Source organism: Leopardus geoffroyi, chromosome X (genome assembly GCF_018350155.1).
Source record: "Leopardus geoffroyi isolate Oge1 chromosome X, O.geoffroyi_Oge1_pat1.0, whole genome shotgun sequence".
In the NCBI taxonomy this organism is placed as follows: domain Eukaryota; kingdom Metazoa; phylum Chordata; class Mammalia; order Carnivora; family Felidae; genus Leopardus; species Leopardus geoffroyi.
Window position 1 is genome coordinate 87,625,116 of NC_059343.1, and position 16,084 is coordinate 87,641,199.

Below are 16,084 nucleotides of genomic sequence, written 5' to 3' on the forward strand. Positions count from 1 at the left end.
GAGCCTGTTTCCAATTCTGTGTCTCCCTCTCTCTCTGCCCCTCCCCCGTTCATGCTCTGTCTCTCTCTGTCCCAAAAATAAATAAAAACGTTGAAAAAAAAAATTTAAAAAAAAAATATATACCTTTTATTAGCATGAGGAAATGTCCTCTATTCCTGGTTTTTGGAGTGTTATGTTTTGTCAAATGCCTTTTCTGCATCTATTAAAATAATCATATACTTTTTTTCTCAATCTATTAATTCATTACTGACTGACTTACAAATGTCAAATCTGCTTTGTGTTTCTGGAATGAATCCCACTTGGTTATGACACATTATCCTTTTGATAGTTAGCTGGATTTAATTACTAATCTGTTATTGTTGATATTTGTTTGCATCCCATGAAATATTGGTCTGTTGTGTTTTTCTTTAAATGTATTTATTTTTGGTATTATGGTGATACTTATATGTTGGAAAGTGTTCCCTCTTCTATTTTCTGGAATTGATTGTGAAAAATGAGTATTGTTTCTTTCTTAACTGTTTGGTAGAATTTACCAGTAAAACCATCTGAGATAAGAATGGTGATTTCTCTTTTTTAAAGATTCTGGGGCGCTTGGGTGGCCCAGTTGGTTAAGCATCTGACTTCGCTCAGGTCATGATCTAGCAGTTCATGAGTTCAAGCCCTGCATTGAGCTCTGTGCTGATAGCTCAGAGACTGGAGCCTGCTTCAGATTCTGTGTCTCCCTCTCTCTCTGCCCCTTCCCTGCTTACACTCTGTGTCTCTCTTTCTCAAAAATAAATAAACATTGGGGCGCCTGGGTGGCGCAGCGGTTAAGCGTCTGACTTCAGCCAGGTCACGATCTCGCGGTCCATGAGTTCGAGCCCCGCGTCGGGCTCTGGGCTGATGGCTCAGAGCCTGGAGCCTGTTTCCGATTCTGTGTCTCCCTCTCTCTCTGCCCCTCCCCCGTTCATGCTCTGTCTCTCTCTGTCCCAAAAATAAATAAACGTTGAAAAAAAATTTTTTTAAATAAAAAAATTTTAAAAAATAAATAAACATTAAAAAATTTCTTTAAAGTTTTCTAAGTAGTAATTCAATATTTTAATAGATATAGGGTTTTTAGAGTTATCTATTTCTCCTTAAGTGAGTTTTGGTAGTTTGTGTCTTTAAAAGTGCTGCTGTTGGGGCGCCTGGGTGGCGCAGTCGGTTAAGCGTCCGACTTCAGCCAGGTCACGATCTCGCGGTCCGTGAGTTCGAGCCCCGCGTCGGGCTCTGGGCTGATGGCTCAGAGCCTGGAGCCTGTTTCCGATTCTGTGTCTCCCTCTCTCTCTGCCCCTCCCCCGTTCATGCTCTGTCTCTCTCTGTCCCAAAAATAAATAAATGTTGAAAAAAAAAATTAAAAAAAAAAAAAAAAGTGCTGCTGTGATAAAGTCTCATTCTTTTAGTAGGCCTGTGTCTCAGAGGTATGGTTTGCACACGTGTTTCTGTCTTTTCTTCGGGGATATGGCTTTTTTGTTTTGTTTTGTGTTTTGTTTTTTGGGGGTTTTGTTTTGTTTTGTTTTGTTTTTGCCCTTGTTTCTGCTGTCTTCCTTGGCTCAATGGCTCCAATCTACTTCCATAGAGCCCTGTTTTCTATTGACTATGTTTTTCTCCCCCTTAGGTTAAAAAGGAAGACAGAAAGGCTGAAGAGGTTTAGAACAGAGAATTCCCTTCCCCCAGGTGGAATAAACTTCTAATTCACTCTGGTGAGTCTTTCTGCTGGAAAGCAAGCTTATGTTATGGAGAAAAACCTGGGAGGTTTTCTTAATTGTTAACTTTTTCCTTCTGCCTGCTACAGCTAAGGCTCCACACACGAGAACATGATAGGGAACCTGGTAGGGTTCCTGAAAGAAAAGCTCATGAAAATGTGTGGAACCTTCTATGACTGCAGCCCCAAGGATTTTCTCACTCTCATGTTAGTTCACATTCAGCCTCCAGCAATTCACTAAATTTACTGGTGAATAAGTGGTCTTACTGCTTATAGTATCCAGATGCTTCTGTTCCAAGTAAGCGTATCTTAGATGCTATTTATCTCAGAATGTGGCTTTCTCCTAGTGTGGTATTTTCTCCTATGACACCAGTTATCTGATGAGTCAAGGAAAATTACTGATTTTCAGTTTGTCCAGTTTTTTCTTACTGTAAGGATGGGAGTGATGTCTTCCAATCTCTTTATTTGTTAAGGTTAAAAACAGAAGTCATCCTCTGCATTATAGAGTCAGAAACCATAATTATATGCATAGTTTTATTCCTAATATCAATGATTTGTATTTTTATCCTCTTTTAAGAATTAATATTTAATTACATAGTTAAAACATAAATGACTTCTGAAAATTTACAATATTATATGATAATAATGTCCCAATTCACTACTTGCATCCATGCTAGTCCTCAACTGCCTTTATTTGTAACTCTTTTGTTAGATTTGTGCATACCCTCCTATGCATGTATTTATAGTTATATCTTAATAGAAAAAAATTAATATCATTTGCCACATAAAAGTAGATGTTAAACAATTATATTATTACAGAAATTTAGGCCTATAAATTATTTTTTTCCAATCCATTGTAATGCATTTAGATCCTACTCATTCTTTTTTTTTTTTTAATTTAATTTTATTTTTTAACTTACTTCCAAGTTAGCATATAGTGCAAAAATGATTTCAGGAGTAGGTTCCTTAATGCCCCTTACCTATTTAGCCCATCCCCCCTCCCACAACCCCTCCAGTAACCCTCTGTTTGTTCTCCATATTTAAGAGTCTCTTATGTTTTGTCCTCCTCCCAGTTTTTATATTTTTGCTTCCCTTCCCTTGTGTTCATCTGTTCTGTGTCTTAAAGTCCTCATATGAATGAAGTCATATGATATTTGTCTTTCTCTGACTAATTTTGCTTAGCATAATACCCTCTAGTTCCACCCACGTAGTTGCAAATGGCAAGATTTCACTTTTTTTGATTGCCGAGTGATACTCCATTGTATATATATATACCACATCTTCTTCAACCATTGATCCATCGATGGACATTTGGGCTCTTTCCATACTTTGGCTACTCATTCTTTTTGATGGATACATACTATTCTATTTTTGGAATAGACCATAGATGTATTCATTCCCTCTTTATGGATCTCTTGCTTCTTTCCAGATTTTGTAAATGACAAAAGATAGTGCAAATAATAATGGAAGAGCCTCCTGGAAGCATGGGCAATACCTTGTTTTTGAACACAATTAAGGGATCTCATGTGATGAAACAATTACTTGCCTAGTACCTTTACCTCAAGGTTGATAATTATGGAAAATACCCTTACATTTTAATCCAATACACCATTACTGAAATAATTACAATTATGGGATCTTTGTGGAAGTCTAATCTATTGTGGTTTTCTGAATATTTAAGCATCTTTCATTAAAATTTATTGCTGCATTGTAGGCAGGAGTATGAGTTCTGGGGAAATGGTCTGTGAATGGGTAAGGGTTCACATCAGAATTTTAAAAAATCCATCCAAATAAAAATAAAATTAGTGTATGAGGCTTTTATCAAGTACAAATGTTGTTTTCTACAACTTTTGTTGTTTCTTGGAAAGTGCCCTGAAGGTTTCTTTATGGATGCAAAAGTTTTCTAAATTATTTATTTGTTCAATGAAGAATTGAGAGATGGCCCTCCACATGGGAATAAGTTTTTGTATTTGGGACATATTATAAAATTGGGGCAAGTGAAACAAGTCTAAACTTTTCCTTTTCCTTTTAATCTGTGGAAATTTCATGATTTTAAGGCACTTTGCCATTTAATTATTATATATTTATAACACTCCCAAATGGGCAAGACCTCTTTGAAGATAACTATGAAAATTTGCTGAAGAACATAAGAGAAAATTTGTATAGTTATAAATTTTAAATGTATAGCTATAAATTATATTATAAGTTAGTATAGTTGTATCTTGTATAGCTACAACTTAATCTTTCATTTAGTGTCATCTGAATACATTCTGAAATATTTTTAATCTAAACTTGACAAGGCTGCTCATTCATGTAGAGAAGGAAAGTTGCAAAGTTATTATGTATTTTTAAAAGAATATAAACTTGGACTTTCTTACAATATAGGTATTTGTCTATTCTTATTTTTGTGAAATATTTGCCTTGTGGAAGGCTTTCTAAAGGTTATACTCCACAATAAGATATTTTACTGTTTAGCAAAAGATGATAAATATTGGTATCATTATCTGCTTATCTATCTATCTATCTATAACATCTATCTAAATATCTATCCATGTATAAAGAAAATACCAATAGGCCATATGGCCTATTGCCATAGAATATAAAATGAAACATATTTGGAAGACTATAGGCAAATCTGCTTAAAAAGGAAGCAGTAATGGAGTAAGAGGACAGGACAATTCAATCTTTTTATCTTACAGATGTTTCTAGTATTTTCTGTACATGTATTACTTTTGTAATCATAAAAATAACTGAAATTAAAATTTTTAAATATGGGGTTATATTCCTTTGAACTAATTTCCAAAGATTATTTAGACCCATGTGAACAAGGGAAAATGTTTAAAAATTCTGTTTACCTCTCTAGAAAAACCATTTTTTAAATTTTTTTGATGCTTATTTATTTTTGAGAGAGAGACAGAGTGCAAGCAGCAGAGGGGCAGAGAGAAAGGGAGACACAGAATCTAAAGCAGGCTCCAGGCTCCGAGGTGTCAGCACAGAGCCAGACACAGGGCTCAATCTTGTCAACTGCGAGATCATGACTTGAGCCAAAGTCGGACAGTTAACCGACTGAGCCACCCAGGCACCCCTAGAAGAACCATTTTTAAACGGTATGTGAATATGTACTTGAATAAAATAAAAATTTGCAAGTATATAAACCTGAATTTTAACACTGACCATCTCTCTGTGATGGAATTTCTAATGATACAGTATATATTTCCATGATAGTTTTCAATATCTTATTTGACTATTTAGTAAGCAATTTTATAATCAAAAAAAAAGTTGAAAATAGCATGTTTTTGTTAACACACACATGCACATATAGCCTTGTCTTTACATGAGGGTGAAATTTTTCATGGGCTGGAGAGTACTTCCTATGTGCCTGTTGTGACTACTTTCCTGACTGACTGGATTGTTTTCAATCCCTGGATATGTAAGTCACAAAGCTAACTTCAGTTAGGAGGTAATGCTTATCTGTATATCACTATTTTCTCTGGACAAAGAGAAAGAAAAATAGAAAGGGGGATAGAGATAAATTTTTATCAGTTTTTGAGGTGGAATTTATGTCTAATAAACTGCACGAATTCAAAGTGTAGAGTTCACTGAGTTTTGGAAAGCATATACCTCCATGTAACTACCACCAAATTTAAGATAGAGAAAATTTCCATCAACCCCAAAAGTTCCCTTTTGCCCCTATGCAGTCAATACTGCCTCTACCCACTTTAGGCAACCGGTGTTACGATTTCGGTTACTATAGAGTAGTTTATATTTTCTAAAACTCTAAAAGAATTTCTAAAAGTGTGGAATTAGTGAGTCATATGGTAAATTTATGTTTACATTTTCTAATAAAAAGCTCAGACATGCAACCACACCACTATATTTCATTCTTGGAAAACAGTAGCAGCTAGACAATGAGCCTGTATATCTGATTACTACTGATCCTTTTCTGAATTCAGTTTGGCTACACATTTAATTCTAGTCTAACCCAGACCTTCTCCTATGTATTGCATCTAGTACAAGATAACTGCTTGTTCCTATAGATATCCTGATTATAGTCTTGTTTCTACATCCTTTGCCTAATGATAGAAGTTCCTGTTGAAAGATGAACTATATTTTCTCATCCATTGATTTTAAGATTATCCATTTCTTTCTTTTTTTAAATTTTTTTTTAACGTTTATTTATTTTTGAGACAGAGAGAGACAGAAGGTGAACAAGGGAGGGGCAGAGAGAGAGGGAGACACAGAATCTGAAACAGGCTCCAGGCTCTGAGCTGTCAGCACAGAGCCCGAAGCGGGGCTCGAACTCACAGACCGTGAGATCACGACCTGAGCCGAAGTCGGACGCTTAACCGACCGAGCCACCCAGGCGCCCCTAAGATTATCCATTTCATTGCATTGGCACAATCAGAGATCTAAAAAAGCACTTTTGCATTTCAGCCTTAATACTTGCACTTTGGCATCACCATGAGAATATGCCAAGGCTAAGTTAATGGAATATAAAAGACAAATGCACCAGAGCCAGAAAATCCTAGGTTTCTGAAATGAGGACTGTCCAAATCAGCCAACAGCCAGACAACACACATATATGCAAGTGAACCCAGCCATAATCAGGAAAACTCCCCAGTTGAATCCACACTAAAATGCTCACCTGCACACTCATATTCTAAATGGTTATTGATATGTCACTGAGGTCTGTTAGGTTTTTTTTAAAGTAGCATTAATATGACAATAGATAACTGATATGGAATGTAATGCTAAAATTCATACACCTTTAAAAAATGATGCTAGGAGTTAGGTCTCTTAGGATAATGTGAAGCTAAGATTAAGAAAATGAATTTAAATAAGAGTAATGAAGACTTCCCAACCACATTACTACATTCTATTCTCAGATTAATAAAGTCAGAGAAAAGAGATGTAGTATAAAACAGTTTATCCAGGGTTGCCTGGGTGGCTCAGTCAGTTAAGCGTCTGACCCTTGATTTCCGCTCAGGTCATGATTTCTCAGTTCATGAGTTTAAGCCATGTGTTGGGCTCTGCACTGACACTGCAGAGCCTGCTTGGAATTCACTCTTTCTCCCTCTCCCTCTGCCCTTCCCCTGCCCTCTCTCTAAAAATAAATAAACTTAAAAAAAAAACAGCTTATCCAGTATATGAAATTAGTCACATGACTAGGAAGTTGTGAACCCAAAATGGGAACCCTGATTTTTCTGCAATCACAGCAGGTGAACATACTGTCTTTACCAGTCATTATTGCCTCAGGGACTAGAATCTGGTCTTTCTTGTAGAAGACGGGTAGGTCTTAACCATGCTCCATATTTTTCAGTAAGAAGAATTTTAAACATTAAACTTCTCTCTCACAATTTACCTCCAAAAAAGTAGAAAATACAACCATGTGTTCAGGGCAGAACTGCAGCCAGCATTGCTAGTTGGAAAGAAATTAGATCCTAGATCATCACCCAGCTATAGCCACCATGCCTGTATGCAGACCTTCTTGAGTGCACAGAGAGTTCCACCAACCCTGGCTAAAGAACGTTCTCCAGCCTATGGAAAATTGCCCTCTCCTAAACGTGTGTATGTGTGTGCATGCACAATAAAATGGAATAGGCTCTTTTCAGAACCATTTTACTTAAAAAAAACTGGTCAATAATAATTTTAAAAGATGCTAAAAATTAAGAAAATATAGGGGCGCCTGGGTGGCTCAGTCGGTTGAGTGTCAGACGTCGGCTCAGGTCATGATCTCGCAGTCTGTGAGTTCGAGCCCCGCGTCAGGCTCTGTGCTGACAGCTCAGAGCCTGGAGCCTGCTTCCGATTCTGTGTCTCCCTCTCTCTCTAACCCTCCCCTGCTTGCGCTCTGTCTGTCTCTGTTTCAAAAATAAATAAACTTAAAAATTTTTTTTTAATTTAAGAAAATATACATCATCAATGGTCACATAATTAAGATAATATTTGGATCTATAAACTTCTCAATTTTAATTTTATAGGAAAATTTTTATTTTAAACTTAACAGTCTATTTTATAAATTCGTCATAATTTGAGTGTCATTTTGAAAGAATATATGTTCATCTTTTAAGCTTATAAGTTACAGTTGTTTTTCTGATTAAAAGATAATAAATTTTCAAGATATAAAAGCAGGGAAATGAGGGGCGCCTGGGTGGCGCAGTCGGTTAAGCATCCGACTTCAGCCAGGTCACGATCTCACGGTCCGTGAGTTCGAGCCCCGCGTCAGGCTCTGGGCTGATGGCTCATGATGGCTCAGAGCCTGGAGCCTGTTTCCGATTCTGTGTCTCCCTCTCTCTCTCTCTCTGGCCCTCCCCCATTCATGCTCTGTCTCTCTCTGTCCCAAAAATAAATAAACGTTGAAAAAAAATTTTTTTAAAAAGCAGGGAAATGATAAAATGAGAATTTTAAATTGTCATGTCTTCTCATTCTTTAAAGCCTTCCCAAGACAACATTTTAAAAATATGTTGCACAAATTCTTGTATGGATTGTTTGTTTTATGTTTTGTGCCAATAGGAAAGAAAAAACTCTCTTTTTCTCTGTCTTTCAATCTCAACAAAGATACTGATACATTAGAAACAAACCAGAGGGTGCTGGGCGACTCAGACGATTAAGAGTCTGACTCTTGATTTCTTCTTTTTTTTTTTTCATTCTTTTTAAATTTTTTTAAGTTTATTTATTTTGAGAGAGAGACAGAGTGAACACAGGGTAGGGGCAGAAAGAGAGAGAGAGAGACAGAGAGAGAGAGAGAGAGAGAGAGAGAGAGAGAGAGAATCCCAAGCAGGCTCCTCACTGTCAGCACAGAGCCCAACACAGAGCTCGAGCCAAAAAACTGTGAAATCATGACCTGAGCTGAAATCAAGAGTCAGACGCTTAACCAACTGAGCCACCCAGGCACCCCCAGACTCAGACTCATGATTTTGGCTCAGGTCATGATCTCATGGTCATGGGATTGAGTCATAAAATAACATAAATGTAAAATAGGATAACACAAAATTTACTTAAGTGTAAAATTCAATAATTTTAGATAAAAATTAGAAAGTTATGCAACTATTACCACAATTTATACATTCTATTCAATTTTAGAAATTTTGCAACACCTCAAAAAGATCCTCTGTGCCCATTTGCAGTCTATCCTTGCTTCCTATCCCAGACCCAGGCAAACATTAATTCACCTTCCATTTCTATGAATTTGCCTTTTCTGGACATTTCATATCATTTGAAACATACAATATATGGCCTTTTTCACTGGATTTTTTAACTTAGCAAAATGTGTTCAAAATTCATCCAAATTATAGCATGAATCTGTACTTCATTCTTTTTATATGGTCAAATAATATTTCACTGTAGAGATAGAACACATTTTATTTACCCATTCATCAATTGAGGGACATTTGTATTGTTAAATTTACTCCTAAGTATTTTATTTATATCACGTTATTATGTAGGGAACTCATGTCTTCATTTTGTTTTTGGATTTTTCATTGCTAATATAAAAACAAACAGATTTTTATATATTGAGCTCAATATAAAAAACAACAGATTTTTGTATATTGATCTTATATCCTGCAATCTTGATGAACTCAACCCTGATGATTTTTTGTGGATTATTTAGGATTTTTTATGCTTAAGACCATGTCTGCTGCAAATAGAAATAGGTTTGTTCTTTCCTTTTCAATATGCATACCTTTTTCTTCTTTTCCTTGGGTAATTGCCTTGGCTAGGACTTCCAGTATATTTTTAAACAGAAATGGCAAGAGCAGGCATCCTTGTCTACTCTTGATCTTAAGACAAAAGCTTTCAGTCTTTCACCAATAAGTATGATGCTAACTGTAACTTGTTTCCAGTCTCTCATTTATCACTCTCCATTTTTGGTTTTTGTCCAGTGTGTTGAAAACCATTGTTTCACTTTTTTTCTGATTATTTTTGTTCCTTCATAGGAATTTGCGGTAGTCTAAATTAGGGATCCCCAAATATCTCCACATCCTAACCCCCAGGATCTGTGAATATATTACCTTATATTGCAGAAAAGTCTTTACAGGTGTGATTGACTTAAGGATCTTGAACAGAGAGATTATCCTGCAATATTTGGGTTGGCCCAATGTAATTATAAGTGTCCTTATAAGAGAGAAGGAGATGTGAAGATGGAAATAGAGAGAGATTTGAAGATGCCACCCTGCTGCCTTGGAAGATAGAGGAAGGGGTCATAATCTAAGGAAGGAAATATATACAGCTCTAGAAGCTATAAAAACAGGTAAACAAATTCTTCCCTAGAGCCTCTGGAGGAGCATGGCCTTCCAACACCTTGGTTTCATCCTGATGAAACCTATTTCAGACTTTGACCTCCCAAACTGTAAGATGATAAATGTGTGTTGTGGTAATGTGTTACTGCAACAATAGTACATTAATACAGAAGGTAAATTTTGTCCCTGTTAATCTATCATATAGATAGATTATCATATAGAAGAGGCAGAACAATTCCTACCTCATTACATGAAGTCAGCATTACCTAGAAATCAAAGAAGAAAAGTCATGACATGAAACAGAAACTATAGCTCAATATGCCTTTTTAATTTAAATGTGTTTTTAGCAGATTAAACCACAATATAAAACAAGAATAATACACTATGATCAAGTAGAGTTCATCCTAGAAACAGAATTGTGGTTAACTTGCTTCCCTTCCTCCAGACACATGTCTCCACTGGCACTCATGAGCAGAGCCTAACAATGAACCAGGTAGCAGATTAGAAACAGGGTTAGCAGAGACCATGCTTCAGTGTCACAGAGCAGAGTCAGAAATGTAAAGCTGAAAGATTTAAATAGACATTATACCAACTGCTTACTGAAGCATAGCTAATATAAAGGAAACAACAATAAGTAGTTTAAATAATCTGCCTTTCTTTTGAAACATGGTCCATAAATAGAAAAAAAAACTATTACATCAACAAAATCACAATAAAAATTCAACCACAGAAACCAAAAGCTTTATTAAAGGGCTTGTACTTTATGCATAGATAATGGAGAGCCATTTGCAGATTTTAGTTACATAATAAAAGTTTATAGCCATAATTTCCAAATGGTGTTCAGGTAACTAGGGGATGTGCAAATGATCCACTAAAGTACAGGGAAAAATGTGTTCGAATTTCTATTATATTCATTGTATTTCACAATTCATTTGTTTCAAAATTTGGGTATTCATAACTTACCTTCCCCAAATTTCCTTAATATACAAAGATATAAATGAAGATACATCTTTCAGAGCTACTGCAAAAATATTTCATGGAGAGTGGTGCATAGTCAAAAACAGTTTACAGACTTTGGCTTATAGAGTCCAAGATCACAGAGCCCTCATACTATGGGGTGTCATCCAAGGACACAAAAACAAGGGAGGAAATGGAATAACTAGTGACTCAGCCTCTTCAGTCTGTTCTCTGCAGTGGCTGCCAGCCTCCTTTCAAAACAGGAGTAATCAGCCTTTACATTTGCAATCATATATTTAATTACTGTCCCTGCAACACCCTCACATATGCACACACTCATGGTGATTGGAGACACCCAAATTATCTTATTTTGATGCAAGTATCACACGCTTTTTGCCTGTAAACATCCAATTTAAATATTTTTCCTCACAGGATAAGATAACATAGTTCAGGTGTCATAGAAACCAAAAAGTACATCATGTTTCTACGGTTGACATCAGTTTTCTATGGCAACTGGATAGTACAAGTTCATCTTCAGAGGCAAAATTTTAATCTCTACCTCAGATACTTGAGCCTCCCCATCCAATAAATGAATGAATAAATATTACAGTAAACACCAGAAACATACTGTAGGGGTATGCATTGAAGGGAAAATATTTCTATACAATGGTTTAGGGAATCAGAAAATCCATTTAAATAGAAAAGTTGACAAGTTTAGCTTTCCTGTCAGGCACACACCTGTGTTCCAGCCCCAGCTCAGCATACTCATATAAGATGTTTATAACATATGCTGGGTCTAAAGGGGATCTCAGAATCACCCAATCCTAATTCCACTCTCATTTTCACATGGCACCTAATGATGCCAGTTCTCAACAAGGGGGAGAATCCAAGCATATCTGAGACATTTTCGTATCCCTATAGTAAGTGCCTCAGGTATGAATCACATGGCAGAAGGGATCAGAACACTTCCGTCTACCTGCAGCTAGAACCCTTACTCATAAACACACAGACAAGGGTTACTGGGAACTCCAAACACCAGAAGCTGGTTTTCAGACATCCCTGCCAGCACATGCCTTTGCTGAAGATCTCTGCCTCTGTGGAATATGTACTGCATCTCAGTTATTGTAGAAATTAGATTGTCATATAAGTCATAAGATTAAATTCTCCATCCTCTGACATCTTAAATTATCTTTAGAGCCAGAGCCTAGAACCATAACCTTGTCACTCAAAATACCTGTATGTTTAAGGAAAAGAAATATTTACAGGATTTGTCTGTATTAAATTATGTCATGACAAATAAAAACTGATAAAATCAAACCTGCCACAAAAGGAGGAATAACAAAGTAAATGATGGTATATTCAGAAATTAAATTCTACGTATCTATTACAAAGATGAGGCCAATCTAAATGTACTAACACAGAAAAATAGTAAAATAAAATCAGGTCACATCTGCTGTTGAAAACAGTATGGAGATTCCTCAAAAAGTCAAAAATAGAAATACTGTATGATCCAATAACTCCACTACTGGTTGGTATTTACCCAAAGAAAATCAAAACACTAATCTGAAAAGATATATGCACCTCTATGTTTATTGCAGCATTGTTTACAGTAGTCAAAATATTGAGGCAACCTAAGTGTCCATCAATAGACAAAAGGGTAAGGAAGATTTGGTATATATATTGGAATGAAGAGCATGGACTATTATGCAGCCATAAAAAGGATGAGATCACGCCATTTGCAATGACATGGATGGACCTAGAGGATATTACACTAAGTGCGATAAGTCAGACTGAGAAATACCATGTGATTTCACTCATATGTGGGATACAAAAAAAAATAATAATAAGCAAATAAATAATAAGCAAATAAAAAGCAGAAGCAGACCTATAAATACAGAGGACAAACAGGGTTGCCAGAGAGGAGGTGGTGAGGAGGTGAGCACAGTGGGTGAAAGGGAGTGGGAGGTACAGGCTTCCAGTTATTGAATGAATAAGTCATGACAATAAAAGATACAGCACAGGGAATATAGTCAGTGGTATTGTAATAGCATTGTATGGTGACAGATGGTAGTGATACTTATGGTGAGCACAGTATAACATATAGAAAAGTTGAATCACTATGTTGTACACCTGTAACTAATGTAATATTGTGGGTCAATTATACTCAAAAATTTTTTTTTAAAAATCAGGTGAGGGGCGCCAGGGTGGCGCAGTCGGTTAAGCGTCCGACTTCAGCCAGGTCACGATCTCGCTGTCCGTGAGTTCGAGCCCCGCGTCAGGCTCTGGGCTGATGGCTCAGAGCCTGGAGCCTGTTTCCGCTTCTGTGTCTCCCTCTCTCTCTGCCCCTCCCCCGTTCATGCTCTGTCTCTCTCTGTCCCAAAAATAAATAAACGTTGAAAAAAAAAAATCAGGTGAAAACATGTGTGATGCATTAAAAAAGATGTTGTAGGTACACTTTCAAGGGAGTCAGCCCTAGCACGTCGCAGTCATGGTGTGGTGCGGTAGCGTGTGGTTCAGAAAGTATGGAAACTTCATTGATAACCTAAGACTCTTCACCAGGGGAGGAAGTGGTGGAATGGGTTACCCTCGTTTAGGTGGAGAAGGTGGAAAAGGTGGTGATGTCTGGGTTGTAGCCCATAAGAAAATGACTTTAAAACAACTTAAAGACAAATATCCTCAGAAACGGTTTGTGGCTGGAGAAGGAGCAAATAGTCGTGTTAATGCACTGAAAGGCTCCAGAGGAAAAGACTGTGAAATTCCTGTACCTGTGGGTATTTCAGTAACTGATGAAAATGGTAAAATTATAGAAGAACTCAGTAAAGAGAAGGACAGAATTTTGGTAGCTGAAGGAGGTCTTGGTGGTAAATTACTTACAAATTTCTTACCATTGAAAGGCCATAAACGAGTCATTCACCTTGATCTAAAACTTATAGCTGATATAGGCCTAGTAGGATTCCCAAATGCAGGAAAATCCTCTTTGCTAAGTCAGGTTTCTCATGCAAAACCTTCAATCGCAGATTATGCATTTACAGCATTAAAGCCTGAACTTGGAAAGATTGTGTATAATGATTTCAGACAGATATCAGTAGCTGATCTTCCTGGTTTAATAGAAGGAGCGCATATAACAAAGGAATGGGCCGCAAATTCCTCAAGCATATAGAAAGAACTAGACAACTACTTTTTGTTGTCGATATTTCTGGATTTCAGCTTTCTTCCCAAACTCAATACAGAACTGCCTTTGAAACCATAATACTTCTTACAAAAGAGTTGGAATTGTACAAAGAGGAACTTCAGACAAAACCTGCACTCCTGGCAGTTAATAAAATGGACTTGCCAGGTGCCCAAGATATGTTCCATGTACTGATGAATCAACTCCAGAATCCTAAAGATTTTTTGCATTTATTTAAGAAAAACATGATTCCAGAGAGGACTGTGGAGTTCCAACACATCATCCCCATCTCTGCAATTACAGGAGAAGGAATTGAAGAATTAAAGAACTATATAAGAAAATCTCTGGATGAACATGCCAATCAGAAAAATGGTGCATATCATAAGAAACAGTTGCTTAATTTACAGATATCTAATACAATGTCATATAATGAGCCACCACCAAATAATGGTGTTACTAGTCCCAGATAGATGTAATTTAAATCTATTAAAAATGATATCAAGGGGGAAAAAAAAGAAAAGGATGTTGTATGTTTCTTCTTAATACGCGATTACTGGTAAATGCACAGATAAAAGGACTCGAAGGGTAGGTATACACTAAACTGTTGAAATAGTTGCATATAAAGGTAGGAGAGTAGCACTATGGGAGGTTTAGTGAAATGAAACTTAAGAATTCCTTTAATATTAAATATTTCACAAAGAAAACCAACTGATGTTTAATGTATGTATATTACAGGCATACCTCACTTTATTGCATCTGGCTCTTTTGCACTTCTCAGATACTGCAGTTTATACAAATTGAAGGTTTGTGGCAACCCTGCATCAAGCAAGTCTGTCATTTTTCCAGCAGCATTTGCTCACTTTGTGTCTCTGTCACATTTTGTTAATTCTCACAATATTTCAAACTTCTTCATTATCACCATATTTGTTATGGTGATCTGTGATCAGTGATTATGACTCACTGAAAGCTCAGATGATTAGCATTTTTAGCAATAAAGTATTTTTTAATTAAGCTATGCCCATTTTTTTAGACATAATGCACACTTAGTAGACTACAGTATAGTATTAACTTTTATAAGCACCGAGACAACAAAAAATTCATTTGACTTGCTTTATTGTAATATTTACTTTATTATTGTGGCCTGGAGCTGAACCTGCAATATCTCCAAGGTATGCCTGTACTGATTTTATAAACAACGGAAATTTATTTCTCACAGTTCTGGAGGTTGGGAAGTTCAAGATTATGGCACTAGTAGCTTTAGTGTCTGATGAGAGCCTGATTCCTCATTGACAGCCATCTTCTTAATGTAACCTCACATGGCAGAAGGGGTATGCCTGTCCTTTTAAAAGCATTATACAAAGGCAGGAAAAGATAAATCTGGCATATGTGAAAGAAAGAACCAAATAAGTATAGCGATTTTAATATCAGACAAAATAAAATTCATGGTGAATAGATTTCCGTGGATTTACAGGACTGTTTTAAAATATAAAAGGAACCACTCATAACAAACTTTTATGCACCCCAAAGCAAAAATTTTAATTTATAGATAGAATCTGCTAGAACTGCAACAAATTAAAAATCCATACATACAGTAGGAAACTTTAAAACACGACTCTTAAAAATGAAATGATTAATATATATGTTATGGAGAGCCAGAGAGTGGACTATTTGGGTTGAATTGTGTCCCCCCAAAAAAGATAAAGTCTTAACCCATGGTACCTGCAGGTGTTAAAATAGGGTCTTTGCAAATATAATCAAGTTAAGATGAAGTCATTAGAGTGGGCCCTAATCCAATATGATTGGTGCCCTTATAAGAAGAGGAGATACAGATACAGAGATATATTTAGGAAGAATACCAAGTAACAGTGAAGGCAGGCTTTATGCTGCCACAGGCCAAGGAATGCCTAGGGATACCAGAAGCCCGAAAAGGCAAGAAAAGATTTTTCTCTCTAGGCTTTAGAAGGAGCATGGCCCTACTAACAACACCTTGATTTCAGA

General features: G+C 36.4%; 2 protein-coding genes across 3 annotated transcripts in view; both read left to right on the forward strand.

The window, feature by feature from the left end:
- The window catches only part of LOC123594692 (small ubiquitin-related modifier 2-like), a 164,139-nt gene that overhangs the window by 101,931 nt on the left and 46,124 nt on the right, over window positions 1-16,084 (forward strand). The window contains exons 3-4 of one of the 2 annotated variants that reach the window (XR_006710843.1): window positions 1,637-1,721; window positions 1,814-2,015. The gene's annotated coding sequence lies outside the window, so the exon portion shown is untranslated. Of the gene's footprint in view, window positions 1-1,636; window positions 1,722-1,813; window positions 2,016-16,084 lie in introns of those variants that run through there. The other variant, XM_045471580.1, reaches the window with a different exon arrangement.
- LOC123594691 (GTP-binding protein 10-like) lies at window positions 13,395-14,556 on the forward strand. The gene is given in 2 exon segments (XM_045471578.1): window positions 13,395-14,036; window positions 14,039-14,556. Coding segments are annotated over 2 exon segments (1,149 nt in total). The 5' UTR covers window positions 13,395-13,405.